This window comes from Acanthopagrus latus, chromosome 18 (assembly GCF_904848185.1).
Source record: "Acanthopagrus latus isolate v.2019 chromosome 18, fAcaLat1.1, whole genome shotgun sequence".
Taxonomy (NCBI): Eukaryota; Metazoa; Chordata; class Actinopteri; order Spariformes; family Sparidae; genus Acanthopagrus; species Acanthopagrus latus.
Window position 1 is genome coordinate 23,099,667 of NC_051056.1, and position 27,709 is coordinate 23,127,375.

General features: G+C 42.3%; 3 protein-coding genes across 8 annotated transcripts; 1 reads left to right on the forward strand and 2 right to left on the reverse strand.

Annotated features, from left to right (window-relative positions):
- Positions 1-703: 703 nt before the first annotated feature.
- ganab (glucosidase, alpha; neutral AB) lies at positions 704-15,967 on the reverse strand. 4 transcript variants are annotated; one of them, XM_037077154.1, is made up of 25 exons: positions 15,910-15,967; positions 14,971-15,072; positions 14,379-14,487; positions 13,909-14,036; positions 12,617-12,796; positions 12,388-12,453; positions 9,997-10,054; positions 9,805-9,886; positions 9,573-9,669; positions 9,277-9,457; positions 9,025-9,178; positions 8,004-8,239; positions 7,722-7,848; positions 7,477-7,556; positions 6,950-7,090; positions 6,570-6,666; positions 6,090-6,191; positions 5,255-5,498; positions 4,670-4,734; positions 4,250-4,326; positions 4,053-4,127; positions 3,809-3,922; positions 3,580-3,689; positions 3,357-3,457; positions 704-2,206 (listed from the first exon to the last, which is right to left on the reverse strand). In XM_037077154.1, the coding sequence occupies exons 1-25, from the start codon at positions 15,927-15,929 to the stop codon at positions 2,097-2,099; spliced, it is 2,856 nt and encodes a 951-aa protein (XP_036933049.1). In that variant the 5' UTR covers positions 15,930-15,967; the 3' UTR covers positions 704-2,096. The 4 variants fall into 4 exon arrangements, with proteins under 4 accessions (XP_036933049.1, XP_036933051.1, XP_036933050.1 ...); XM_037077156.1 differs by having other exon boundaries at positions 15,896-15,914; XM_037077155.1 differs by lacking the exon at positions 15,910-15,967 and adding an exon at positions 15,671-15,865.
- Positions 15,968-16,703: 736 nt separating this feature from the next.
- ints5 (integrator complex subunit 5) lies at positions 16,704-22,880 on the reverse strand. Its single transcript, XM_037077695.1, has 4 exons — positions 22,644-22,880; positions 21,118-21,370; positions 18,579-20,555; positions 16,704-18,249 (listed from the first exon to the last, which is right to left on the reverse strand). Exons 1-4 carry the CDS (start codon positions 22,736-22,738, stop codon positions 17,530-17,532), a joined length of 3,045 nt encoding a protein of 1,014 aa, XP_036933590.1. The 5' UTR covers positions 22,739-22,880; the 3' UTR covers positions 16,704-17,529.
- A 996-nt stretch (positions 22,881-23,876) lies between these two features.
- LOC119008108 (phospholipase A and acyltransferase 3-like) lies at positions 23,877-27,461 on the forward strand. 3 transcript variants are annotated; one of them, XM_037078171.1, is made up of 5 exons: positions 23,877-23,975; positions 24,638-24,700; positions 24,960-25,068; positions 25,273-25,541; positions 26,590-27,461. In XM_037078171.1, exons 2-5 carry the CDS (start codon positions 24,686-24,688, stop codon positions 26,710-26,712), a joined length of 516 nt encoding a protein of 171 aa, XP_036934066.1. In that variant the 5' UTR covers positions 23,877-23,975; positions 24,638-24,685; the 3' UTR covers positions 26,713-27,461. The 3 variants fall into 3 exon arrangements, with proteins under 3 accessions (XP_036934066.1, XP_036934067.1, XP_036934068.1); XM_037078172.1 differs by lacking the exon at positions 23,877-23,975 and adding an exon at positions 23,982-24,125; XM_037078173.1 differs by lacking the exon at positions 23,877-23,975 and adding an exon at positions 24,295-24,371.
- Positions 27,462-27,709: the final 248 nt, after the last annotated feature.

The following is a 27,709-nucleotide window of genomic DNA, read 5'->3' on the forward strand; positions in this document are numbered from 1 at the left end:
TAAACTACTAAGAGAATATAAAAGAAAAGAAATGGTAAAAATCTAAATTAACAGATTAAAATTATGACATGAAAAGTCAAAATTATAGATACAAAGTCAAATTTGAGTTAAGTAAAAAATATTAAAGAGAAAGTCATAAATATGATTTTAAAACTCGGAATTATGATCTTAAAGTCATATTGATGAGAGAAAGAGTCATGAATATGAGGTTAAATTATTAGATACATTTTGGCTTTTTATCTCAGAACTATGACTTACATTGAGAGTTTTTATTTTTTTAATCATGGCTGTTTTCATCAAATATTTTTACTTAAAATGGCAAAAATGGGTTTCAGTAATATCTCAACCTTGTTGTAAAAAGTTACTAAAACAAAGTCATACAAATACAGATTTTGTTCAGATGCAACTATTTATATCTTCCCTCTTTGTGAACAAAAGACCTTTTCAGATTCCTTTTCAGAAACGGGCGCACCCGCAAAGTCATATTTTAACAAAGCAGAGCTGGTTATAGTTAGTGTGTGATGTGGACTTACTACATCTTGCTTTTTTGGTTCTTGTTTGCAAATGTGGGCTCATTCAGTGTTAATGACACTTGTTTTTGGATATCATGTAACAGACGCAGAAGAACATATTAATACAGACAACAGACATCTCATAATGACACAGAAATATAGTAACGAAGTAACTCTGAACCAAACACGTCTCTCACATTTGGTCAACTTTATTTTCACTTGGTCTCATCTTTTAGTAGTACATCTGATAACTTTGACAGCTTAAGTCTTTTTCCTTCACTTCCGTTTTCCACCAGTTCAAGCCATCACCAACAAAACTGAAGCAACATGTACATTTATAATCATAAAAACAATCAAGAAGACAAACTCATAGAACATCAAAACTCCTAAAAGGCCCAATGATTTGACTTGACAGGACTACAGTCTCCAGAGAATCATCTGACAGTTCACGACTGCTCGGCGTTAAGGATTTACTTTCATAGAAAACCAGCACAATGGATATCTGCTAGTGAAAAACCTTTCAAGAATTCAATCCGACCTGTTCGTTAAGCTGCAAATGACATTCTGGAGTCCCGACAGTCCCGACAGTCCCGACATCTAATTAACACATGAAAATCTAAACATCTTGTAAGTTGTCACACTTCCTCAAGTGCATTAAAAATAATCTAGTAAACAACGCTGAGAAAAAGGACTCGATAAAAGAAAGAACGCACATCGACAGGATGATCCACAAACACCAGTGGTTTAGTCCCCTGAAGCGATTCCCCAAGTTTCTTCCAAAGAACAGCTGAAAATCCCCTCTCGGTGCAGCAGTTAACCGACCTGATCGCTCCCACTGTCAAACAATGATAATGAATCAAACTCATCACTGACGTTCTCCGGCAGAGGCTAAAGAATTAACGTGCCCTGGCAATTTCTTTACATTTTGTGGCAGAGCTGCAGGGATGAATTGATTGTTGGCAAGCTATCCCCAAATATAATCAAATGTGGCAGAAGTAAAGACGGTCGAGCTCGTTGCTGATTTAAGTGCTTTTGCTTATAGAAGGGATGGAATGATTTATTTTTGAATCAGAAACAGATCAAGGGAATCACCAGCAGGTGGAGCATGTGCTCTGAATGTGAACCTTCATTTCAAAATCACAGTGATCTTTCTTCAGAGGGAGACAGGATGGATGATTAAAAAACAAAACAAAAGAGTGTCTGAATGTTTTCTTCTCAACCCCACGGATTCATTACAATGACATGATTCGAGTTGCTCAGTTGCCATCTATCCGAAGAACCTGACGAACATAATTATCTATCTAGCAGTAACCATTCTTGTTAGGTTTTTACAGTGTGACTGAACACAAGAGGGACATGACAGAGACGTTAGGTGGCTCAGTTGGACTAACAGGTCTACATGGGTTTATGCATGTTTGTGTGTTTTGATGCGTTTATGTTCTTTTTTTCCCCTCCACGGTGGCTGTCCTGTTGTCTTTGCTTTAGTTAGTCGTAGGTATCAGCGCTTCTTTCTCGCTCTCTCTGTTCAGTCCGGTTCAGTCATTTTCTCCTCCTGCTCCTCCTCATTGTCACCCGTCTCCATGGTTACTGAAGCGTCACAGACCAGTCTACCCCGGCATTCATGCCGGGCTTGCGGAGCGTCAACACCGACATTGAGGCGTCGAATTCAAACTCTACCTGGCTCTCCTGACCACCTGCAGGACAGAAGAAGAGATCGAGTTAGAGAAAGTGAGAGAGAAGAGAGTGCGAATCTCATCTCGGACAAGAATCAGAAAATCTCACATAACTCAACCAATAATTAAGAAATATACATGTGATGTCAGAACTTAGTTCTCCGACTCTCAGTCAAGTCGAATTGAACCCTCCGGATCAGTGTTGGGAGTAATCACTTTTTCATGGTAACGGGTAATGTAACATGTTCGTTTTGCAATTAAAGCAATACATTATTTAGTCATGTTTTCAAACAAGTCCTTGGTTACTGTAAGGCTGAAGATATGCAGCTGGATGTCTACGCGAATATGTGGTTCAACATCCAGTGTATCTTAAATTACAAGTTTCACTGTGTTTTCTGGTTCCTTCAGTTTCCACAATAAATCAAGACAAATCACTGATGCATTTGCAGTTTGTGTTTCTCTCCTAAGTGCGGTTGTGTCGGCCATATGAGCCGTGTTTCTTGTTTTCAAAAAGGCCTCTGCCAAAAATGTATCCCTCAGCTACGTTTGCCGTCTGATGGTTAGCAGCCATTACCTTTACCATAAATTCAAAAACATTTTCTCACCAACATTCACACTTGAACTTCCCCAAACCACTCTGGAGGGGCTCAAGTGCGCACAACATTTAGTCAAACACACAAAATGGCTTCATTCAAAAACATGAGTGTTATCTTGAGGAAGTGTGATCTGGCAGCAGTTGACTCGTTCACACATGAAAAGTTAAAAATAAAGTAACACGAGAAGCCGTGATGACATTCATGAGTAATGAGTCATCGAGCTCTACTTTGTCTATGACCTGTATGAACGTTATTTCATTTAGCACAAAGAGGCACCGGCACACTTCCACGCAGCTTTACTCACTGAAAAAAGAGAAGATTAAAAAAACAATTTAACAAAATTGTTTCTAAAACTTCACATGAACTCAGTTTAAGGTTAGTGTGAAGATTGTTCCACTCCACTGAAATCAGTTTAAACTCAATGAAAGAAAACGCAGCTGTTCTTTAAAATAGGGAAGTGTAGACGGGCCAAATATTTTCAGCAGCTTTTTTCAAAACCTTTTTTTTTCTGCTTTTGGTTGAGACAAATGTCTCTGTGGGAATTAACATGAGGAAGATGTTGTCATGTCACTCACCAGCAGTCTTGAGGGTAACCTTGCTGGGCTTACTGGCTCCCAGTATGATAATGCGTTCGATCCAGGAGCGGGTAGAAAACTGGGCATCCGGAGCGATGTTACTGCGGACCAGGCAGAGACATGGTTTGGTTTTAATATTCAAGAGGTTTTACAAATATTACAAATTATGCAGTAACACTTTGGCAGGTTTTCTTCACTGAGACAGAGATTATTCATCACTAACACAGAGGAGAGGATGTTTTTGGCGAAGGAAAGCTTCCTGAGGATGAACTCCTTCTTTTCATAGTTGAAGGTGTGACCGTCATCTATGTAGAGCTCGCCCTCTGCAGTTCTCTGTCAGACAAAAAAAATGAAAGGTAAGAACTTCATGCAAGACACACAAGCATGTCAGAATAGCAGCGGGTGACAGGTGGCTCTTGTAGCTGTCACAATGGCTTGTACAACTGAGTTACCTGGGGGTTAAGAGCCACATATAGAGTGTAGGGATCGTGCTCCATGCAGGTGGAAGACCTGCGAACTCGTAGCTTCCTGGGAATAATGGAGCCGCCGCGCTGGAACACAGGGATCTGAAAGAAAGAGAGAGCTCCATATTAAAACAAGAGGAAAAATGTCAACTATGACAGAATGTGGAACGCCTCAAACAGTAGAAGTTTGTTATTGTAGGTAAAGTCATCATCGGGCATCTTGGCATCTTACAGAGCTCATGGTGACAGGAATGTAAAGGTTCTGGGCCCCATTGTGTTTCTGGAAGGTGTGGACGTCAAACCAAAGCTGAGAAACACACACAAACACACACGTTAAGAAAAGGTTTCATCAAGACAAAGAACTCCTGAGTGTGCAGTCATGTTACTGACACAGCAGGTGCCGAAAGATGACTAACTGCGTCGCCTTACCTCGTCTTTGCCAGGCAGGTAGGCGGTGACTCCCCTGGCTCCCTCCTCAGTAACCGGGTGCACCAACAAGTCTCTCCCTGCAGCACAGTTGAGTCATGTCAGCAAGTCTGATAATTGTTTGGAATCACATCTGCCTCACTGATGCCTGATATTCTAGTTTTCATTCTAGTTTGTCTGCTTGTAACTCGGCTGTTCCCGCGATAAACAGACGTGATCCACACCCAACATGTCATGTTTCACAACAATAACTGCAGTGCAACAGATTTGGAGAAAACAGCTGCAGAGATCTTGTATTCAATTCAATCGATAAGGCTAGCTTGAACATCAGACGTGGAGCTTTTTCAGTAGATTCTTATCTAAAAATCATCAACAGATCTCTTGGAACAAAGCACATTGGAGTTTTAATGTTCTGTGTCTCACCAATCAAGAATTCATCGTCAATAGCAAAAGTAGCAGGATCCTGAGGATACTCCACCCACAGAGGTCTGCAACAGAGAGACAAATGTCAGAACATCTTTACATGCAGTAACACATCAAACTGAAATATGCAGTGAATGCAAACAAGACAATCTTTGCATTGGAATATGATCCATAATCATGATCAGATTGGGGACACATTTTGGCTAAATTCTCTCTGTTCAAGGTAATGTTCTGCTAATGTATTACTGCAGTAATGAGTAATTACATGACATTAATACACTGACAGAACAGAACATACACAGATGATCCAATCAGTTGCTGCATAAATAATAAATCGCAGCATGTTGTGTTCGTATCACAGCGAGAGACTACTGCATGGATATTTGAGTAAATCCTGATAATTAACATTCACATTGCACACAAAAGCCAGATGTTAGTGAGTGTGAGAGAAGTTTTTGACCAATGTAAAAAGGGTAAATTTCTGATTGTTTTATCATGATCTGCAGTAAGACCTTATATTCTCCCGTCCCCACTCAACACAGAAAAAGACACAAACAGAAACAGTGTTTCCCGTCCAGTTCTCACCTCATGATGGGCTGTCCAGTCTGGTGTGCTTGGTAGAACTGCTGGTACCAGTAGGGCAGGAGGGTGTAGCGCTGGCGCACCACCTCACGGATCAGCGCTGTGTTTTCAGGACCAAACAGCCAGGGCTCACGGCGGGGTGTGTCCAGGTGAGCGTGGGCCCTGAAGAAGGGCTGGTACGCCCCCGTCTGGTACCAACGCACCAGCAGCTCAGAGCTGGGAGACTTGAAGAATCCACCAACGTCAGCTGTGAGACAGACCGGGTCAGTGTTAGGAGTTAGAGTCATATAAGGGCTTTCAGAGCTTGATGTAAACAAAACAGCCAGAAACAACATTGTCTTGAGATCTGCTATTCTTAGAACTTTTGGCCAGATCTGGAGGAGAATTAGATGATATTTGTACAAAATTAGCTTCACTTAAAGTAGGTGCATTGACATAAACACCTGATCTCTTCATGAATGTGACCTTCGTGTAATACGAGTCAAATGTTTTAAGTTGTCAAATTGTATGACTCTGGCAGATGATCTTTTGCGTGGTGTGCTAAAAATGTTAAATAGGGAGATGACACACATTCTGAACTTTTTCATTCTAATTAAATGTAAACTGTACAGGACAGCAAAATGTTCACAAAACATGAAAGATCGGCAACTCTTGTATGTACAAATAAAAGACAAAACCACAAACAAAACAATTGATTTACACGACACATATTTTCAGTTACAGTTCTCTGAATATTTTGTAATTTGAGTTATAATAATATAAACAACTACAATTACAATAAACTTTATATGAAACAAAAGGACAAATTAGCGGTTAACAGTAGATTGATCACACTCACCACCACAGAAGGAGATTCCGACCAGGCCCAGGCTCAGACACATGGGGATGGAGATTTTCAGATGGTCCCACTCAGCAGCGTTATCGCCGGTCCACACAGCACCTACAGACACATACACACTCGATCACACTTGGTCCTGCACTAAAATAACCTGACACAAAAGGTTTTTGTTTTTTTTTTTAAACTACAGACAGGGTTCAAATCATTACAGAATCTTTGGCTGAAGTCTAATTGCTCATGTTTTATGATAAAATGCCTCAATTTCTTCAATTAATTTTACTTCTATCCTAATTTTATTAGGCACTGGTTTTTGCTTTTACTCCTTACATACTTTGTATTTTGTATATTTCATTAATATCTAATATTTTATTTTCTTTATGCTCATAAAAACTTGTTACTGGTTGTACTGTCCATTTTTTTGGACAATCTACTTGTAATCTCATCTAATCTAAGTTTGATTGAACAACTAAAAGATCTTACCATAGCGCTGTGACCCAGCAAAGAAGGCTCTGGTCAGGACAAATGGTCGCTCGACTCCTCCTGACCTCTGGATCAAACCCTCCGCTGTGGCCATTTGCTGCAGGTTGTACACAGGATAATCATTGAAGCAGTGGGGGGATTTTTATGCAAATCATCCAAAAATATATCAGTAAAATTACTAGACTAAGGTTACGTTGAAGGGCTGATGAGTCATTTTGTTTTTCTAATGTATCATAATTTGTGTTCTACTGGTTTCTGCTTAGTGTACGCATAAATACTCAACCACACCAAAAAAACAACAACCAAATCTGAAATAAAAATATTGAACAGAAAGCTTTGGTTCATTCCCACAAAGAAACAGATGACCTGTGTGCGCTCACCACATAGAAGCCATACAGGTTGTGGACATCACGGTGCTCCCAGGCTCCGTGCATGGCGTCCTTGTGCATGGTGACCTCTGGCCCATTAAAGACTGATGGCTCATTCATGTCGTTCCACGTATAGAGGTTCTCCATGGAACCCTGGAGAGCAGACAGGGATTGTGGATATCAGTCTCAAGGCCGGACTAATTACATGAATGAATGAATAGATTCGATAAACGTTGGTGGAGAAATTACAAAAGGACAGTAGCTAATAGCAGCAAACTGTGGCTGTAGTGGGAAGCTCCTGAGTCAAAATATTCTATATGCACTGATGCAGCATTTAATCTGTAAAGTTACTAGTAACTGAAGAGGTTTTTAAATCAATGTAGCGCAGTAAAAAATATCTGCCTCCAAAATGTAGTGGAGTAGAATTATAAAGTCTCAGAAAAAGGAAATACTCAGGTGAAGTACAAGTATTTCAAAATTGTACTTAAATACAGTACTTGAGTAAATGTTGTTACATTCCATCACTGCTTGGAACTCACCTCATACTGATCGTAGGCGAACATGCTGGCCCACCAGGCCCTCATGTCTGCACGGGTGAAATCTGGATAGCCGGCACTACCTGAAAAAGATGTGATGCAAAAGGGAAGTGAGAGAAGTGTTCCTTGTTGGAATGAAGATGGCTGCACATCGAGATAAAACTTTTCCTCATCGAAGATCCAGTTCATAGTGATATTTGGAGATACATTTTCTACACATTCATGTTGACTTGTCAGTCGTCTCTTACCAGGCCAACACCAGCCCTCGTAGTCTCCCCCATCTTTATTCTTGATATAAAAACCCCGAGAGCGGATTTCATTGTGGATCTTGTAGTTGCTGTCAACTTTGATATGAGGGTCCACAATGGCAACCATCTGTAAAAACAACAAAACTAAAATTAGTGAAAACTAAACTTCATTTTTTACTATTTCAGGTTAAGAAAGATGACATCAGCAGAACAGACACTGAAGAATCCATGAAGTTGTGGATCCTAACATTAGGGTGTCGAAGGAATATTTGTCATCTCTACCTTGCGTTTCTTGTCCACCAGACCCTGCAGCATCTCCTTTGGGGATGCAAACTTGTGTGGATCCCAGGTGAAGTAGCGCTTCCCGTCAGTGTGCTCGATGTCGAGCCAGATGAAGTCATAGGGGATGTCGTGCTCGTCAAAGCCTGCGTCCACCTCCTGCACGTCCTTCTGGTCGTTGTAGTTCCAGCGGCACTGATGGTAGCCCAGAGCAGAGAGGGGAGGGAACGACTGGGTGCCTGATGGATGACATGAGGAGAAAAGCTTTAAGATAGGTACTGATACTTCTATAAAAAGTAGTAAAACTTTATCTTGACTTTAGCATCCTAGTTGGAGATTTGACTTGTTAGGACTTATCAAAAACTGAGCAAATGCCTTTGTGTTTAATATCTGAATGACCAGAGTTCTCAATGAATTCAGTTCATAATTACAACCTTAATGTAAGTGAAAGTTGATAAGCATCTAATGGGGCTTTTCCATACACATGCTGGCTCAGCTTCACTCTGCTTCAGTCATCACGACAGCCCAACACTGGAGGGATTTGTATTTTGACTACAACAGGGCTACCTGCTTGATGGTGTCTCTTTAATCAATGATGCACTTGTTTTGAATTGTAGTCAAAAGAGTGGCTGTAAATACTCGCTGGTGTGGTAATATTGAAGAATAACTTAAGAAACCTGACAAACATTTTTAATTTCCTATAAATTCTTCACAATAAATGTCCCCCAATATGTAATTATTTAAATCTTAACAAGACTTCGTGTAGTACAGCTGAAAGTGGACACAATGAAAGGAAGAGAATATTAGGATACAAACCACCAAGATTCAGGTAGAAGCTACAAACGAACAAAGTGATGAACACACAGAGACTTAAAAAAAAAAAGCAACATCTTTCTCTCTGATCCCCTGCACAGACAAACAAGCAAAAAAGCCAGAAGTGCTAATGGAAGGTGTGTCCTAGAAAAAACATGGGAAAGAAAGCATTATATCTTCATGTGAATGGCAAAGTTGTCCATCGTCCTACCTGTGAGGGAGGCATACTGAGAGAAGATGTCTTTGGGTGTTGGTCCAAGCATAATGAAGACATCGATGATGCCACTTTCAGAGATCCAACGCACATCCGTCTGCGGCGTCTCACTGGAGCCCTGCACGTAATCCAGCATTTTCCCAAACACAGTCTGGGGAGAGAGAGAAAAGTATGTGAGTGACAGACTGGGCTGGCTATTCTTGACAAAAACAGTTCAAGGTGCCAACAGTGGAAGAAGAAGAGACGGACCTTTCCAGCTGTGTTGGAGCTGATATCCACCCAGGTCTCAGCCGCATTGAGCCAGAAGATGCCTGTGGTCCGCTGGGCGTTGTGGGCCAACATGACAGGGACAGCACCGTAAAGGGCCATGGGGTTATAAAGCTCATACTGGAAGACATCCAGGTTGTAGAGCCGATACGGATCACCATTACTGAAACAGAAGGACACTTACTCAGGCTTGACTCAATGAAGCCTACACTCTATGTAAAGAAAGCCTCAAATATCTTCATTTTGTATGCAAGATACAAGCTGCTGTTGACACTCACTCTGTTGTTTTGAGTCTGAGGGTGTCTGCGTGTTCTGGGATGCCGTAGACGTGCTCAACCCCTGGCAACGAAAAGTCTAAACTAACTGCAGAAGGACCTGTGAGGAGACAGAAACCCAAGATCAGTTAGAGGAGATGAAAAATGTAGAGAAAATGCCAGGTTACACACGAGACTCAAAACACAGCTCAGTTAAAATGAACCGTGACAGAAAATATACGCAAATATGACTTACCACTAGGTTTACTATCTGCATGCGATTTAAACGATTCCTCCCACATCCCGTCTTCTACTTTCTCTTCCTCTTCCTTTGCTGTCTGGCAGGCGAACAGGGGCAACAGACATCATTTACAAAAGAAGAATAAGCCTGAGTGTAGAAATGTTAAATAAAGAGAGGAAAGTGAAAGTGTATTTCAGAGTGTTGTACCTCGGCCTGGTTTGCCGGATCAGCCTCCTCTTTCTTCTCGCCCTCTGGGTCTGCCTGACTGCTCCATGGGAAAAAGAACGGAGGGGGAAGGGGACACGGGAAAAAGAAAGAAATGTCACCTTGGCAAAGCCATGTTATCTTGTGACATGTATGAAAATGTGGGGGGTATAGTTAAACTATGATAAAAAGGAAAAGGACGTACAAACAAGGAGGTTGGTGAATGCCCCCTGACTCAAATGACAACAAATACACTACATGGTCTTAAATTACTTTAATGACAAAGGGGACTGAGCAACTCCCTACCTTGTGGCTATTTAAAGCTAGGCATTATGGGACAGGACCTCTTGAGTCTGCGACACGCAACACCCACACTTACAGAATCAAGTGCTACCCAGTGGATTCCCCGCAAAACATGATGTAATCGTGGCCATGGCATTGCACCAAAGACCCACTCAAACAAGCCTTCAACCGCCAAAAGTCTGACGCATGATCTGCAGCAGGGGACGAACATGCAACAGGCAGCAGTGCCAAAATGGGTTTTTGAAAGCTTGTTATGCCGTATTCATATTAAAGCGGAAAAACAAGGCTCCACATGTTCTGTGTTCCAGGATTCTTGGGGCAGACTCGCAATCAACAACTTTAGACGGGATAAAAATGGTGCAAAGATCCACATCCTGCTATGAAGAAGATCAACTATGCTATTCAAAGATGAATAGAGATGAGAAACGAGTGACAGAGGGGCCCAATCCCAATGTCCTCGCTAAAACCTTAAGCTCTGAGCTCTCTGGGACTTAGCTGAGGTCAACTGGTAGGTGTTTGAGTGCGAGATCTTCAAGGGGCTGAAATGATAAAATAGGAATGGGGTAGCATTGTGACATTTTGCTTTACTTTGTAGGCTTTTGGTCACATTTTAATGTTTTTAAAGATCCCTACTGAACTGCAACTAACAATGATTTTCACTATCAATTAATATGCTTAATCTTGTCAAAATTTCATGATATTATAAGAGTCTTCACAATTTCCCAGAGCCCAAAGAGACAATGTCTAACACCTTCTTATATCCAACCAACGATCCAAAACAAAAACAAAAAAAAAAGACTCTTCATTCACTGTCATAGCTGCTCTGATGAAGACTCCCCCAGCTAAAGCCTTAACATGTTGGTTGATACAGCTTGAAGAAATTGGTAAGACTGAGATTTGTCAAATCTATCCTGAAGATTTGTGTGTGTTACCTTCACAACTCTGGGTATTCAGCAGTTGGAACATATGACTGTAGTTTAGCACCACAATATTAAAGACAGGTAAGGCGCATCCTCTCAAACAATAAATGCAGCAAATCGTCACATTTAAGATCAGAATGTGTTTGACATTTTTGCTTGAAACGTTACTGAAATGACTATTACTGATACTCCAGCTGTGTTCCTGTAACAAACCTGGACACAAATGGCTCACACCCTCTCTAGGAAATGTTTCAGTTTTGTCTCAAAATGATGATTTGTTATTGTACAGTTTCACTCACCAACTCTACTCATTAATTTAGCCGCCCTCCATCTTAAATTCCAGCTACACTTCATAAATCAGTGTGGGACGGTCACAATAGACCACACACACCAACATGGAGGGCTCCTACAGAACCTGTTTTTCCGCAGTAATGACAGAACGGTCAGCTGAAAAATTACCCAATTTAGAGAATTATTACCTCGAAAACTGGAACGCAAATTAAAGCATAACCACAAAGAGAGATGTTGCTGTCTGGTTTGGGAACTGGGCGTCTTTATCTGAAAATTAAACACAAACTAGCTGGTGGGAGGCAGACTACGTGTGTGTGAGGACAGAAAAGCTTCTGCGACTAGCATAATTTTTCAACAACCGCCGTTAGCTCTGAACGGAAACTGAGCAAGCTTGACGAATCATTTCAGTTAACATGACTGGTCAAGAAACAGTCAGTCGTGCAGCTACAGTGTTAGATCTGCTCTACGGTGATGATTTAGTAAATCAGACGCTGATCGGACAGAACAGTTAAATCACTGGTTGGCACAGCAGACCCTACATCATTGGGTTGAATGTGGTTTGTTTTTTTTTTTTACGATCAGGATGATTTTTTCTTTGTTTCATGAAATAAGACAAAAAAAAATCAACACCCAAGTGGCTATTATTGTTTAAAATGATCCTTTGAAAACATGAGGATGATAACAAGGGGCTGGACTGACCCCTTAATTCTGGTTCAAATTAAACACAGACATGCAGACACACTCATCCATGACCCTCTCTCACTCTCAGTCACATTTATTTCAGGGTGCTCGGTGTGATGGGAGTCCCTACACTTTGACACTATTGGCAGCATTAGCACAAGGAACAGAATACACACTTACAAATCTTAAGGGTCTTTACCTAGAGAATACCCTCTTGATATTATCCCACACGCTAGCCACTGTGCTAGTTACTTTATAGGAGAAACTAGGATGATAGGGGAGAAGAGGACAGAACAACGAGTCAGAGACAATACTCAAAAAACAAACCATTTCATGGGAACAAAAATAGAAAATCATCCACTGAGTGAGGACGTGGATTAAAAAGACGGCTGGCATTTGGAAATGTGTGTGCATGCGCGGCTTCTCACGTGTCCTTGCGCATCCTCAGGTGCTCGAAGGCCAGCAGGCCGCGAGAGTTCAGCGACATCAACACGTCTCGCCCTTCCATGATGTCGAGCCGGAATGGCCGGGCGCTGACGATGACCCTCTGAGACTCCGCTCCCAGGGACAGCACAACTCCGTTCTCGTCCTGAGACAACAGAGACAGGCTGGGGCCGAGAGACAGGAAGGGGAGAGGAGGTTAAAGAAAGGATTTGATTAGAAAAACTGAATTATATACTCACTATCCCCAAACTCAGAATCTCATTTCAAAATGTTTGGTTCATTTTCACAAGAATTTAATAAGGTAAACTGACAGCATCTCTGATTTCTCATTTTCAATGGATGGGCTCCTCCATGTCACTGTTACTTTGTCTTGCTCCTTGATCTACAGTGAAAAATGCCAATTTTTCTTTTCCCAATTCAGATCTGTTTTGTTTGAGACACATTTTTATGCGACACATCTTCGTCACAGCAGATATTCTGACCGACTGCAGTAGGAAAAGTACAGGTGTTCTCGTTATTTTACACCTGTACACTCCCGAGGACTGTCACACATCAACTGCAGGCCAACAGCATGATGGTGGTGAGCCCAAGTGGCCCTTGTTGCTGCGGTGTGTCCACCACACTGTTCAGCCAAGTAAATCAGTGCATGAGAAGAGAAGTGGATAAAGAGCCTGTTGCCACACTATCCATGATTTCCACCCATTTAGTGTCGTTTCTCCTTATTTTTTTCACTCCCATCAGACAAATTTGTGATAAGTGGCCATATCAGCAAGAATTGTGTCCAAATATTCTGCTTTATCCCTACAACGGCAATTTTGGGGGAGTTTTTTTCTATCCAAATGTAGTTTTTAGGATAAATTAGTAATTCTGGGCTCAATTAATAAAACTGACTAGGACTGACTATCTGTTGCTTTTTTCGTGATTAATCGACTAGTTGGCGACATCCTCAAACATCTAGTTTTGTCCACAACCCAAAAGATATTCAGTTTACTGTCATAGACAAGTCAAAAAACAAGAAAATAGTCACATGTATGAAGCTGGAATCAGATAACCTTTCCCTTAAACTTGATGAATCAGTTATCAATAGTTGGCAGTTTATCCAATAGTTGAAGAATAATCGGAGAGTTGCTGCTCTAAAACTGACACACACAACTGGTAGGACTGCACACAGAGAAGAGTTCATTTTGCTTCTCTTTTAAGTTTGACATATCAAAATTTAAAACCCAGCCACCCACCACCACCTCCACACTTTTAGTGGCACCCTTGGGAGACTTACGGCTCAGTGGGTGGCTCCCTGATGAGCACATCTGGGACCTCGTAGCGCGGCTTCAGGGGCTTCAGCTCGTTAATCTTCACCCTCGTTATGTTTCCCTGGAGACGGTAGAGCTCGAGCAGCAGACGCACCTGAGAGGCGAACACAGAAAGAGGGGTGAGAGAGGGATGAGGAGAAGGAAAGGAGAGCACACAGGAATTTCACTATGATCCCAAACATGGCAGTAGAGCTCGGCGCATGGGTTCAGCCAGGGGCTAGGATTTTTTTAGCATTACAGTTTGTTTGCCATATTAGGCATTTGGTTTTGATACCACAAAGAAGGGAAGCTGTTAACCTGGGCTTTCACAAAAGGCATCTATATGTTCACTGAAACTGTATAAAGCAGAGATGCTGATGTGGGAACAGACTTATCATATGGCCATGATCATAAAAACTTCGTGTTAATAAGGGGCTAGTTCTCTATGTGTGATTACCTTGTTGTTGTCATTGATGAGCTGTAAGGTGAGTCTGGTGTTGGTCAGCTCCATGGTCTCCAGCAGGGCTCGATAGGGAGACTCCCCTGGCTTCAGAGCTCGCTGACGCCTGTTGAACATTAAACAAGTGGACATACGTGATACATCAGTATCTGAATGCTTCTCTTTGGCTAACACTAAATTTTAAAAAGGTCCCATTCTGTAGAAAGAGATCTTATCTATACTATTAAAAAAAAGAGGTCTAGCTGCCATTTAAATACTGTGAACGTATCAAAACACTCAGTCCAACAAGAAATGCACACAGCCATATTCAGAAACTTGCTCAGGCCTGTAAGAGTGGACCAACCAGAGCAGACAGGAATTTTGAAGGAGGGAGCCTTAAAGAGACAGTAGCTTAAACAAAGCACTGAGACAAAGGGTGAATAAATGTTCTGCAGCAATGGACCGTATAGTAAGAACAATGTGTTTGCTTCATCCCTGAAGCAAGAAAAACAAATTTAACGGATCTTCAAAAATATGAACCTGAAAATGTGTATAAAATGGGACCTTGAGGTGAAGTAAATGGGGGTTTTTTTCTCCATCTTGCACTTACTTGCAGAAGGCACTCTGGTCACAGGTCTTGAAGTTGCCCTTGTCCACAGCCCATGTCCCACTGAGGCACACGGCCAGCCAGAGCAGCAAGACAGACGCCATCCTGCAGAGGAGAAACAAGGAGACAACCCAAGTTTAAGATGGTGAAGACCGATCATCTCTCCGCTTCGCTGACTGATATTTGGTTGAGTAATCACCAACGAGAACCCTTGCCAACCTACAGCATGTGTACAGGAGTTAAACTTATACCGACACACACGGACTTTGATCTCTCCGTGGTGATATAATGTGTCCCCAGCGCCAGAAAATCTCACAGGCAGCTCAAATCATTTCCCGTTTCCTCATCCTGCAGCAGCCACACAGTGTTCACATATTAACTTGTTTGTTTGTTTGTTTGTTTTTTCATATCAGAGCGGACATGTAAGGACTTATTTCCAGTCCTTGTCAAAGCTGTGTGATGTGATGTTCTTGAACTGACGCCAGGAGACAGCATTAACTAGCTACCGTATCAGCTAGCTAATGTGGGCTAAAGTTAGCTAGCATCCAATCGGAAACCTGGTCAGATACGGGAGAAAATGGGCACACCTGATTCATTTAAGAATAATAACGTATTGGCATTTTACAGACGGACTTATTCTTGTGTGTTCGACAGTACTAGTATCGTTTATCACATCCTCGGACAGTAAGGATATCGAGCTAACCTTGCTGACAGCGGTAACGGAACAGGGAGCCTGTCAAGCCGTTAATTCAATTGGGGGGTGATCTCGACTTTTCCATAATGATTTTCCGTTGCGGCCATTAAAGCCTGAAACAGTAAACTTTGCCCGGACGCCAACAAAGTGTGTACCCACAGCGATAATCTCTGGCCTCTCACACACTGATAATAAATCAAACAAATGATAAAAATTCACAATGAAACTGCGGACCTGCTTTGTCTTACCTCTCAGTGAAGGCGGCCATCTTGACTATGTTCCCGTTTGACTCCGCCCATTTCACTCCGCAACAAAGATCGTTAAAAAAGTAAGATTCTCAACCGTCCGAAACATTTTCAGAAAAAAAATCTCTTTAAATCTGAACGTGTGATTGAAATCACCCAGATTTACAACACTTAATTTATCGTGTTATATTTTTTTTGTCTTTAATGTGACGTTATCTCGTTATCAGATTAAGGATAAAGGGGGGATTTATGTGAACTTCGTATGAATATTCATCCTCTCAGGCGCGGACACGTCATCGCCGGGCTCCAGTCAGTGAAGTGCACACATTTGTCCTGGATTGATTTCCAACCAATGCAACGTAGAAGCGCTGGGAACACGTGTACAGTCTAATGCAATGCAATGCAATGACTAAGCCCTGCAAGAAATCTAAAGAATACATTTTTAAATGCAAGTCATATTTTGTCCTTCCTAATCATGACCAAGGGTAGGATTGTAATGGATTGATTTAAAATATGCAGGTGTTTCTATTATTCTGTCCAAACCCTCAGTGGTTTACAGCCCCAGGGTAAGGCCTCCTACAAGTGGCAGCAAGATATTTATCAGGATGTAAAATACAGAAAACGTTCTCTTACACATAATCATGCTTATTGTGTAGTATTTCTTTATGATCTATCGTATAGTTTTACTTTCATAAACCAATAAAGGTTATTTAAATGCAGCTGGCTCTGAAGAAGGGAGAACCACTTCCTTGAAATGTAGTTGAAGTAAAAGTGTTAAAGTATTAAGGAATGACAAACACAAGAGGTTGGAGGTTGCCTCAGAGGATTTACAGGCTGTACATTTAAACAGGCTCTGATCACTTTAATCACAGACGGAGACTTTAATCGCCACGAGAGTCCTGTGGTAACACGTTTTTGCCCCAGCATGGTTACTCAATTCATGACACGTTCTAGGAACAGATGACGATTTATTTGTAAAGTGGTTGAAACAACATAACATGAAATGCAAAGCGTGTTTGTCTGAAATATTATGCAAAACAAATCTATAAATTATTCAACAAGAGTTAAAGTTGCACTTTGTGGTTTTGGGGAAGACATCTTTTCTTTCATTACGGAATACACTGAAGAAACAAACTGACCCTCGAGGACAACACAACTGTGCTCTGGGGACCTTATTCATCTGTGAGAACAGCTTGTTCATTCAGTTACCGAAGAAATACATATTTCTCAGTTTGTATTATGACCTCATTATTAACATTAAAAATTCTGAGTTTGAATATCTTCTCTAAAAACGACATAGTGTCGCTTTAAGTTGCTGTTTTCGAACCAATTTGACACATTAAGGCTTTAATTTGTGTGGAGCAAATTCTGTTTTCACTGAATATAAATGTGTGGCATTTTCTGTCCAAATAACAAACAGTTAGAAATGTATCATGTCTACAAATATGGTACAAAAAGGTACACATACACGTACACACACGCACACACACACACGCACACAAACAGCTATACTTGTATGAAACTGAACTACAGTGATGGCAACTTTGCAGTCCACTCCTAGAGCACACAGATATTTAACAGTTCCTGTTTATTCCCTCTTCAAAGTTTGCTCCCCATTAACCTTCAGAGCTGGAAACGCCAACACAGGTGTCCCAATCTATCTATGTTTTTATGCAGAACACTGTGGATCGGTGCCACATATCTTGCCACGTCGCCATCCCTCGAGAAGTCCCTGCAGAAGAGGCCCTTCTCAGAACTGAAGATGAACTTTTGGGGCATTGGCCCGTTTCCTCTCACATACTCCCACACAGCCAGGAGCAGCAGCCTCACCTCGAAGGGAGTGAGGTGGGGGAAGGCTTCGTGGACGTTGGCCAGCACGGGAGGCAGGAGCTGGCCCTCTCCCATGCAGGACACCAGGAGGCAGGAGGCCTGGAGGTGCCACGGGGAGTCTGTGGACAACGCCTCACGGGACGCCTCCCAGTGAGCCAGCAGAGTGGCCAGGAGGCCTCTGAGCACCGCTGAGCAGTAGCAGAGAGCCGGACGTCCAGCTGCCACAACCTGGAGAAGAGGGAAGAGCACGGGGTGGGCCTCGAAGCAGCGCCGGATGTGGATGTCTCGCTCCACTGTGGTGCGGGCGTGCTCCTCCGGGGGCCAGGACAGCTCACCATTGGCCACATCCGGACAGACGTTTTCCACCAATGTGACTGCAATGACCTTGGCTGCCTCCGCGTTGATGGGCGCTGGCTCATCAGGGTCAGATGGGGGTCGTGAGCCATTCATTGAGCCGTTGAGACCAGAGGAGCTACAACACTGGACTATGACAGCCAGAAGAGTCTGGACATTCTGCAGGCAGGAGAAAATGATGGAGACACATTATTAATCTTTCAGCAAATCACACAAATCTACCTCCACGCCATCAATTAAATGTCTATGAGAAAATGTAGCTTCAAGTAAAAAAAAATAAATAAAAGGCCTGCTAAAATCTAGATCCAAAAAAAAAAAAAAAAATCACTTGACTGTACTGGTGCTGTTTTCTGTATTCTGTTTTGCTTGAAAGTATTCTAAACTACTTTGCTTAAGGAGCGATCGAGTGGGGGAAAGGGAGATAGAAATATTGTCGGCTAAATCAATTTAACTGAAATGAAACTGCGCTCTCAAATTGTTCAACTTACCTGGATGACCCCAAATGGGTCAGGCAGCTTGGCGGCAGTGCGGACCTTCAGCCCCTTGCCAATCACCCCGGCATGAAACACAGACCACACGCTGCCAGAAAAGTTGACTGTGGTGCCAAATCGACAGTTGATGTCCAGCAAAGAGGCTCCGAGGTCGGGGGATACTGATGGCGAAGTGACAGGGGCGCCGGACATGTCGGCGATCTGACCTCCAAACAGCTCAGCGTTGCCTTTGTGCAGCGCTCCCTCGACCAGCTGCTGAAGAACTGCTTTAAGAGTGAGCGGAGAATACGCTGCGAACCGGGACAGCAGCTGGACTGACCAGTTCACCGCCTCCCCTGCTTGTCCCCCATCTCTTCCCACCTTCCCCCCTTCCCCCCTTCTCCTTAGTGCCAGGAAGAAATGTGTCACAGCGGCACGGGACAGCAGGAGCAGGTGTGCTGGGGAGGAGGTGCGAGGGAGCGGGCTACAGGACAGGAGGCGCACTGCAGCATGAGATACAGCTGGGTCACCGTGGAGAAGGAGTGGACCAAAGTCATGGAGGTGTCCTGAGACCGCTGAGCCCACCTGGATGGCCATGGAGGACTGAACACCTGCTGCTCCTCTCCTCTCCTCATCCTGGCTCTGGATGGCTGCGGCTAGGTTCAGCAGCAGCTGCCTCAGCTGACGGGGCCCCAGAGTGTGCGTATGGATCTGGGCCACACAGCGAGCCACAGCGGCAGGAATGAGTCCTGCTATGCAAGAGGAGAGCGTAGTGTGGAGCTGCCAGGCCAAAGCCAACTCCTCCGGGTTGCGGGCCTGGGTGAGAAGCTGGCAGAAGGCCTCAGTGGCCACGCTGGGACCCCCATACACCGACAGCAGACACAGCAACTGGTGCAGCCAGAGGTGACGCTTCCTCTCCAGTCGCAGCGTCTCAGCACAGAGCTCACCTATGTGAGACTGCAGCTCCTCCAAGAAGGGGATAACCCTCTGGGGCTGAGAGGAAGCTGAGTGGTGGGGGCTGACCTCAGTTCCATCCATGCGGTTGAAGACCAGTTTGTGGAGATGAAGAAGCAGCATCTGTAGGAGGCGATCGCATCCTTCTCTGACTCCTTCATGGGGGGAGGGTGTAGGGCCAGAGATGATGACTGAGGCCGGAGTGGCTGTGTCTGCCAGAAAACGGAGGACCCGGGCACCTCCGGACGGGCTCTGGCTTATGAGGTGGACTGCCAGCCCTAGCATGTTATCAAGTTCTTCTCTGGGGAGACCCTGCAGCAACGCCTGCAGGTGGAGCAGAACAGGAGGGCGCAGCAGCTCTACAAGTTCTGCAGACACGGCACCAAAGAGGTTGGGGGACATTGCAGCCAGCTGCAGCAGAAATGGTACTGCAGCACGACGGAGTTGAGGAGAATTCTCCCAGGACGTTGAGGATGAAGTGGGAGACATGGGGCTCGATGGAGTCAGGCTCTCCTGAAACATCCTGAGCAGCTCCTTCCTGATGCTGTCTGAGTGGTGCGCTGCAAGGTGACCGAGGATTCCCACCACTGAGCCAATCTTGGGGACTCTGCTGCCTTTATCTGCTCCCATCACCAGAAGCCCTTGGTCCTTAGCGCCATGAGAGCAGAAGTCCTTGAGTCCGCATGCCAAGACTCGGCTGATGATAGTACCTGGGAAGGCAGAGCCGATGTGAGCCACCACCCAATCAAAATGCGGGGAGTGCTGAACGGAGGTGTCCAACAGCGCATCCACACAGGCGTCAGGGCACCAGGCCAGCATGGCGGCCAAACACTGGGAGTAGGCCTCCATGAGGGAGCGGGTGGCAGCACAGGACATCCAGAGCTGGAGCAGCTCATTGAGGCTGGAGGAGTGAGGGGCCACCCTGCGGTTGGCATGTTTGCTGCTCAGCTGGCCCAGGAGGTCCACAGCCCAGGCGGATACCAGAGGGGCCCAGGCCCGCGGGTTGAGGCGGATGAACTCTGACAGGACGCCGTGAACCTCCTACAGACAAACAGAAATAATTTAACACATCTTCTGGGTTGTATTTTCATTAAAGAAAGAAAACAAGGGTTAGGTTAATCAGACCTGGTGTGGTCTGGATACTGGTGTGCTTTGAGCTCATAAGAACAATTCAGACATTTTGATTCAGAAAAAGTAACTTGCACAAAAGCTGTATCAAAAGTACTGAGTTGTCTCAACAGACAAAACACAGGGGCAAACAAAACAACAAACAATAAATATTCAGGTTTATTATCACATAAGTCAGGCATGTCCAAACTATTCCACAAAGGGCCGTGTGGCTGCAGGTTTTTGTTCCAACCAGTCAGGAGCACACCAGACCTAGCTCATTTAATCAACTGGTCTCAGTCTTCAGAAAGCTCATTGGTCAAACCGTGTGCTCTTGACTGGTTGGAACAAAAACCTGCAGCCACACGGCCCTTTGTGGAATAGTTTGGACATGCCTGACATAAGTCAAAGAAAAGCAGCAGCATGGCCTGCTATGTTTTAATATTCATTAGTCAGTTCATATCATTTTCATGATAAGGTTCCTGTGTCATCACACCTGTATGATGTCCTCCAGGTTGGAGCTGACCCCGGAGCTGGCATCACCCTCCGTCTCTAGGTTGTGAAGGAAGGCGGAGACGTGCTCATCATAAACGCCCCTCAGATGCTCCAGCACCGCCCCTCGACAGGCCGGGACGGAGCGCAGCAGGCGCACAGCACAGCGGGCATGTTCCCGGACACTGAGCTTCCGGCCCTGAACGGCATCAACGCCACTGATGAAGGACTTGATCTCCTGGGACAGTTCCTGGGCGCTAGAGGAGAAGGGAGAAAAGACAGTGTGACTGTGCAAGAAGGAAACATCCTTTCAGACTAGTTTTGCATCATTAACACTAAAGAGATAAATATATTTTAGGACTGTGAATTATAATCGTTTTTCTTATCAATTAATCTGATGGTAACAGTGAAAAAGGCCCATCTCATCTTCCCAGAGCCCAAAAGTGCTAGTTTCTTCTACTAATGGACCCAAATTGAAAAGGTATTTCATTTAATATCATATAAGACAAAGTGAAGCAGCAGATCCTTCTGTATAAGGAGCAAGAACCAGAAAGTATCTGGGATTTTTGCATTAGAAGTGACCAAAGCGATTAATTGATCATCAAAATAATTGCAGATTAATCTTCTTTCTAAACTTCAATTAATTGATTAATCGTTGCGGCTCTAATATGTTGTGTTGACAACTGATAAGTCAGTTGTTTAACTGGCAGAAAATTAATCCTCAAAATTGGATACCTGATCAACCTTTAAATCATTTAACAAGCTTCCTCTGCCTAGCTTGCCAAAAGTCAGAAATTGCTTTGGTCCGTTTGAGTTAAATGTCTGGGTCCGGAGGTTTAAGTCAGAGAGAAAGGCAGCTGGAGCAAGCAAGGACAAGGACCACTATGGGCTCTTGGAAGTCTTGACATATTTGATCAAAAACAAAATAAACAGTATAGGGCAATAAGTAAGAACAATATTCATTACCCATTATCAGCATCTGTCTTCTAAATATGTGGTCTTAAAACAAACCGAGATATATAATATACATATATAAATATATTTTATTATCACAGAATTATTTAGTGGCCATATATACCAAACCTACAATCAACAAACTGCTCATTTTAGCCCAACAGGAAAATGATTACTAATAGGAATAATAAACTACACAACATTCTCCACAAATATTATCTTTTCTGTAATTAATATAATTTGTAAGTGTTTCAGGGGTGTTGCTCAGGACAAATAACATCTCTGAAACAACACGTTGGGCTCCAACAGCTTGTCATGTGTAGATGTCTTTGTTGATCCTTTAATAAAGCACATGGCTAATCGATTAACTGAAAAAGTCCTCACTGCAGCTCCTGACGCCTCATGTGCTGCGGCACAGTAACTTTCAACACGAGCTGGCTCTTCATACCGGACTACAATCGATATTTGTTCAGTTAACTTAAATATAAAACAAAAACCAAGTGCTGAACTGACTTCAGAGCCTGAATGCAGTAGTTCTGTCAGCCCAGCAGCTTCCTCCGCACCACCACCACTCACCTCAGGGCAGTCTGCGCTGTGTGAGTGTGTGAGCTCTGCATCGCTTTCAGCGGACTCCCGTCAAACACCACAGACATCGCTTGATCCTTTAACATTAAAGCGTCACATTAAATCCTCCGCTCGGCTGTGAGGCTTCGACTGTAACAGCTTTTTGTTGTTCCCTCTGTCCAATTTCAGAACAAAAATACCCCGAAAGGGCGCTCCAAAGCCGGAAGTGGGCTCTTCTTCGTCGGATAAAAAAAAAAAAAAGACAAACCGTCGCAGACAGTTGACGTCACTAGCGACATCTTGTGGTTCTCTTTCTTTCTTTCTTTCTTTCTTTCTTTCTTTCTTTCTATCTATCTATCTATCTATCTATCTATCTATCTATCTATCTATCTATCTATCTATAGTTACTGTATCTAAGTAAGACAAAAAAAATGATTAATTAAGTAATTTATCCCCAAAGATAAAATTCATTAATTTACGAAAGCCCTGAGTATAATTTTCCTTTAAATGCTTGTCAACTAACACAGCTGACACTCTCAATTAATAAAAGGTCTTATAATTTTACAATTAATATTAGCCTATGTGTCATTATTCTGTCTTTAAATGTTAAATGAATTATTCATTTCTGCAAGAATAAAAAAAAATACATTTCGATTATTTTTAAATTGTCCCTTCTGTTGTTACACTTAGTTTGTTTATATCTTGATTGATGATTTCATGATTGATATGTTTTTCCTGCTTTAATATTTTCTTTTGATTAACATTTTAATCTCAAAATGTGTGGCTAGCTTGTCAGCTAAATACTAAATTAGATCCGACCCATTGAGCCACAAAAGGACTTTTTTACGGGAAACAACAGAGGAATCTTTTTTTTTTAATGTGTATGTGATGTTTATTAAGTACACTACAGAAAAATATCTTTTATAAGAAACTATCTGATGTTACTAATGCTAACTGAAACTAGAATTTGAGAGTGAAAGCAAGATTATTAGGATAAAAACCCCACACAGCAATGAAATGATAGTCCAGCCACAAATATAGACGGAAACAAAGCAAACTGTGCCTTATCATTATTATTATTATTATTATTAGTAGTAGTAGTAGTAGTAGTAGTAGTATATCATGATGATATTATCATTGTTGTTGTTGTTGTTGTTGTCGTCGTTGTTGTTGTTATAGTGTGTAGTCCTCGCTGTTGTAGTAGGAGGTACATTTTCGACGTTGTTTTATGCTTTTATTCTGAAGGGTCGCGCTCTCGGACTAAAAGGAGCAACAATCAGCTGATCGCTCTCAGCTGAGCTCCGGTGTCCGCTCTTTGATGTCAGCGGTCTGGTGACGTCTCAGGTAATAAAACGCAATGTAAACACTATCGCTTAAGCCAAAAAGAAAAACAGACTGTCAGTGTAAACATTAACTGAACCGTGTTGTAAAGCGTGGAGCGCCTGTCGTCACTCTGCGGCCTTCTATTGATGACGTAACCGATGACAGCTGAAGGTATTTTGACGGTGTACACACGGAGCAGATCACCGTGTTAGCTCTCGGCTAGCTTTTGATGCTGCGTCGCTTGTACTGTCCGCCAAAAACTTTTAAACGCGAGGTTTATGTTGCCGCTTCCGAAGGGAATGAAATGACCCACTTTGTCTGCATTTAAATGCCTTTAAATGTCAAATCTATGCTTAAACGTTATGCTAAATGTTTGTAGGTGGTGGATAACATGTATCTGAACACAAAGACCAAAAAGTAAATAAGATGCCTTCAAACTAACGTTACTATCTCTTTACCCATGTTTCGTTCAGTTTGATGGTTTTTATCATATTGTGTTATGTTTCATCATATATGAAAATGAGAACTGTTTTGGGTTGTGCTGACAAGTTTATGTTTTTTATATATATTTTAATATGTATATCATATGTTAGAGTTTTTATGCATCTGCACTTTTCTCAGTATCTCATGTTGAGTGCTGATATCAGGCCTGTAAAATGGTTTCTCTCCTCTTCATGTACTAGAACTGGAAAGTGAAACCAACTCAAGGTCTCCAACTATCAAACACTGACATGGCTCCCACACTGGTAGGCAATCATCACTTTATATATTTATATTTTTGTGTGTGTTTTTAATATGAGCAGTTATGATCCAACATTATGCAGCTTTTCTAGCATGTATCCAATGTATTGTTTTAATCATTGAATGTATTTGTGTTTTTAATTAATTTATATGTCTTATCTTTGCGTAACTGAGACTGTGTCATGGAGTCTCGCCGGGTCAAAGGTTCTGCCAAACAGTCTGTTTTTAAAGTCAAACTTTTTGTGTGTGTTGGTGTTATCATAGTATGATGAGAAACCGGAGCCTGGGGACCTGATTGAGATCTTCAGGGGCACCTATCAGCACTGGGCTGTGTATGTTGGAGACGGCTTCATTGTTCACTTGGCACCACCCTGTGAGTCCCCCGACATTACACAACTGTCTGGACTGCTACTCCCAAATCCTAACCCATTCCAGTCTTGCACAATAACAGCCTTTTAAAGCGGCCCACACTCGCTGTCGCATTTCAAACAATATCAACAAGTTTGAACTGATTTATAAATAATAAACCACAAATTCTGTGTTTCATTCTCTTTCTGTCATTGCTTTTTACTCATAGCTGAAGTCCCTGGTGCAGGAACCAACAGCATGATGTCTGTCCTAACTGAGAAGGCCATAGTGAAGAAAGAGGAGCTGTGGGACGTTGTGGGTACCAACAAGTGGGAAATCAACAACGGCCTCGACAAGAAATATGAGCCCCGCCCGGCTCGCGTCATTTTGAGGGAGGCGAACGCGCTGGTGGGCACGGAGCTGCCGTACTGCGTCTTCAGGGGGAACTGTGAGCACTTTGCAAACGAGCTGCGCTACGGAAAAGCAGAATCCCGGCAGGTAAGTGGACCCATGTTTGACTTTTTACATTCTTAAATAATTTTGCGATGTGATAATAGATAAATGACACAATTTCATTTTTGGGTAAACTTATCCTATAAGCATACATTTGAAGTTTGTTAGGGAGGCCGAGATCTCTGTGGAATTGGTCAGAGAACTATAGCAGATCTAGTTAAAGCAGAGATCAGATTATAAAAAAACATGAAGTTATGATAATGAAAATGCCCATAGAGGAATGCAGCAACGTGGAACTAACAAAGTGGGGAGAGGAAGTTAAAGGGGTTCCATAATCTTTTAAGAAAGTTTAGTTGCCTTTTTAAAAACCAGCTTGTTTTGTCCTTTATGTAGCACAGTGGCTGTGTTTGTGTATCATCTTGATTTTATACAGGGTGTTGCAATGAGAGCAGTTTGCTCTCTCTTGCACCGACACACTGTGTACACAGGACAACAAAAGCAAAAGGCAAAAACAAACACTGGGAGGCAAATAAAGGATAAGGGTAGAATTAAAATCTGCCACACAGAACTTCTCTTCACTGGAAGTTTGAATTTAACACGGTGTACAAGTGAAAAGTTGTGTTTCATTCAGTAATTTAGTTAATTTAAAAATCAAAGTAGATCAACTGTTGGTATTATATTCACTGGTGTTTTCACAGACCAACCACCACTTGCCAAGATGGAGACACAGATTTTGGTTTTGACTTGGGAATTTTTAATAAAAACATGAGAAAAGAACTAGAAAATAGAATCATAAAACCAAAGTATCAATCAATGCATGTATTTTTTTCATGAAGAAGACATAATAAAATATGTCAGGCCAGTTACAATGATTCAAACTGATCTATTGTCACGGTGAGGATCAACACACAAATGACAACTCTTTAAACCTTTTTGACATTATAATCTACATTTTACATCATCATCCAAGAAAAAGGATGTTACAACCTTTTTTTCTGATATGTGTGGATACATTTTAATGAAACTTTGAGTGTCAAGATTCTTTATCAGAGCCCTGCACGCAAACTAAAAGATGTTACATTTTCCTCCGCAGGTGTGTAAGGCAGGAGAAGCAGTCATGGTTGCAGGTGTGGCGACGGTGGTGGGTCTGGGTATTGTGGCTCTGGCAGGAGCTCTGTTTGGAGGAAGCAAAAAAGAAAACAAGAACACGCAGTGATTGAAGTCCAGAACCGCCTCTTCAGGGGCTTGATTAACAGATCACCAGCAAAGCCTAATAACTATTTATCATGATCACTCGCAGAAAACGCAGCGTAATTTATGTGCAAACATGTGATTTAGTGAGAAACTTGCTCCATCGGTTCCTCATGCTGTCTTTGAGTTTAATAGCACTGGCAGGCTGGTTGGTTTGGCCCTCTATTTCTACACACAGCAAATATAAGCACAACATTATTTCCGATAGAAAAAGCTGCCAAGATAATATATATATTTACATGTTTTAATATTTTTGAAGACAAAATTGAGGTGGTTTTTCTACTCTTGAGAACAAAAGTGGTTTGCTGGAAGATGATTCTAAATAAATACGTTGAATGAAATGCTTGATTCAAATATAAACATCTGTGAAGTACAAAATGTGGTTCTCATGTGCAAATGCTTAATTTAACCAGGTTGCTTTCCATAAGAAATATAAGCTGCTGAGTTGATTTTGTGGTTATTGCACAGAAAAGCCATTTAATGTCACGTAAACTACAACCTACTCTATAATGTTGGATTGCCTTCATGACCTGAGGGGACGTGAAAAAGGACGTGGATTGAACTAATTTAACACCTCTACACTTTTATCATGATGTGTCACTTTTTAATGATTTTACAATCTAGCCAGAGTTTTCTAATGTTTTGTCTTCCTCTGTCATTTAAATGTTTGTAATTGTTTTGAATAAAGAATAATTTGTGTGATACTAAATGAGACTTTCTGTCTGCAACCCAGCGTCCGCTCACACCTCATGATCCCTCAGTAAGGTTTCAGTTTTTAATTTCTTTATGATTTTTGACTAATAATTAAGTAACCTATTATTGTTGTCTTATGCAGTATTTACATGTCTGATGATCTGGTCATTATAGTCACAGATTAAATATTTAACTGTCATGTATCATCACAATAACAGCGTTGCATTCATTGGCAGCTGTAAACACTCAAAAACATGATAAAAATACAT

What these genes read in the sequence shown, in the direction of transcription:
- ganab (XM_037077154.1), bottom strand. Translation starts at nt 15,929, where the DNA reads ATGGCCGCCTTCACTGAGAG. An exon ending in ATCAAGAGGGTATTCTCTAG is followed by an intron (nt 10,055 to 12,387) that starts GTAAAGACCCTT and finishes CCCATGGAGCAG; the next exon opens with TCAGGCAGACCCAGAGGGCG. An exon ending in TCGCCTACGATCAGTATGAG is followed by an intron (nt 7,091 to 7,476) that starts GTGAGTTCCAAG and finishes TCTGCTCTCCAG; the next exon opens with GGTTCCATGGAGAACCTCTA.
- ints5 (XM_037077695.1), bottom strand. Translation starts at nt 22,738, where the DNA reads ATGTTAAAGGATCAAGCGATGTCTGTGGTGTTTGACGGGAGTCCGCTG. An exon ending in ACAGCGCAGACTGCCCTGAG is followed by an intron (nt 21,371 to 22,643) that starts GTGAGTGGTGGT and finishes CTTCTCCTCTAG; the next exon opens with CGCCCAGGAACTGTCCCAGG. An exon ending in ACCTGGAGGACATCATACAG is followed by an intron (nt 20,556 to 21,117) that starts GTGTGATGACAC and finishes GTTTGTCTGTAG; the next exon opens with GAGGTTCACGGCGTCCTGTC.
- LOC119008108 (XM_037078171.1), top strand. An exon ending in TGTTCACTTGGCACCACCCT is followed by an intron (nt 25,069 to 25,272) that starts GTGAGTCCCCCG and finishes TTTTACTCATAG; the next exon opens with CTGAAGTCCCTGGTGCAGGA. An exon ending in GAAAAGCAGAATCCCGGCAG is followed by an intron (nt 25,542 to 26,589) that starts GTAAGTGGACCC and finishes TTTCCTCCGCAG; the next exon opens with GTGTGTAAGGCAGGAGAAGC.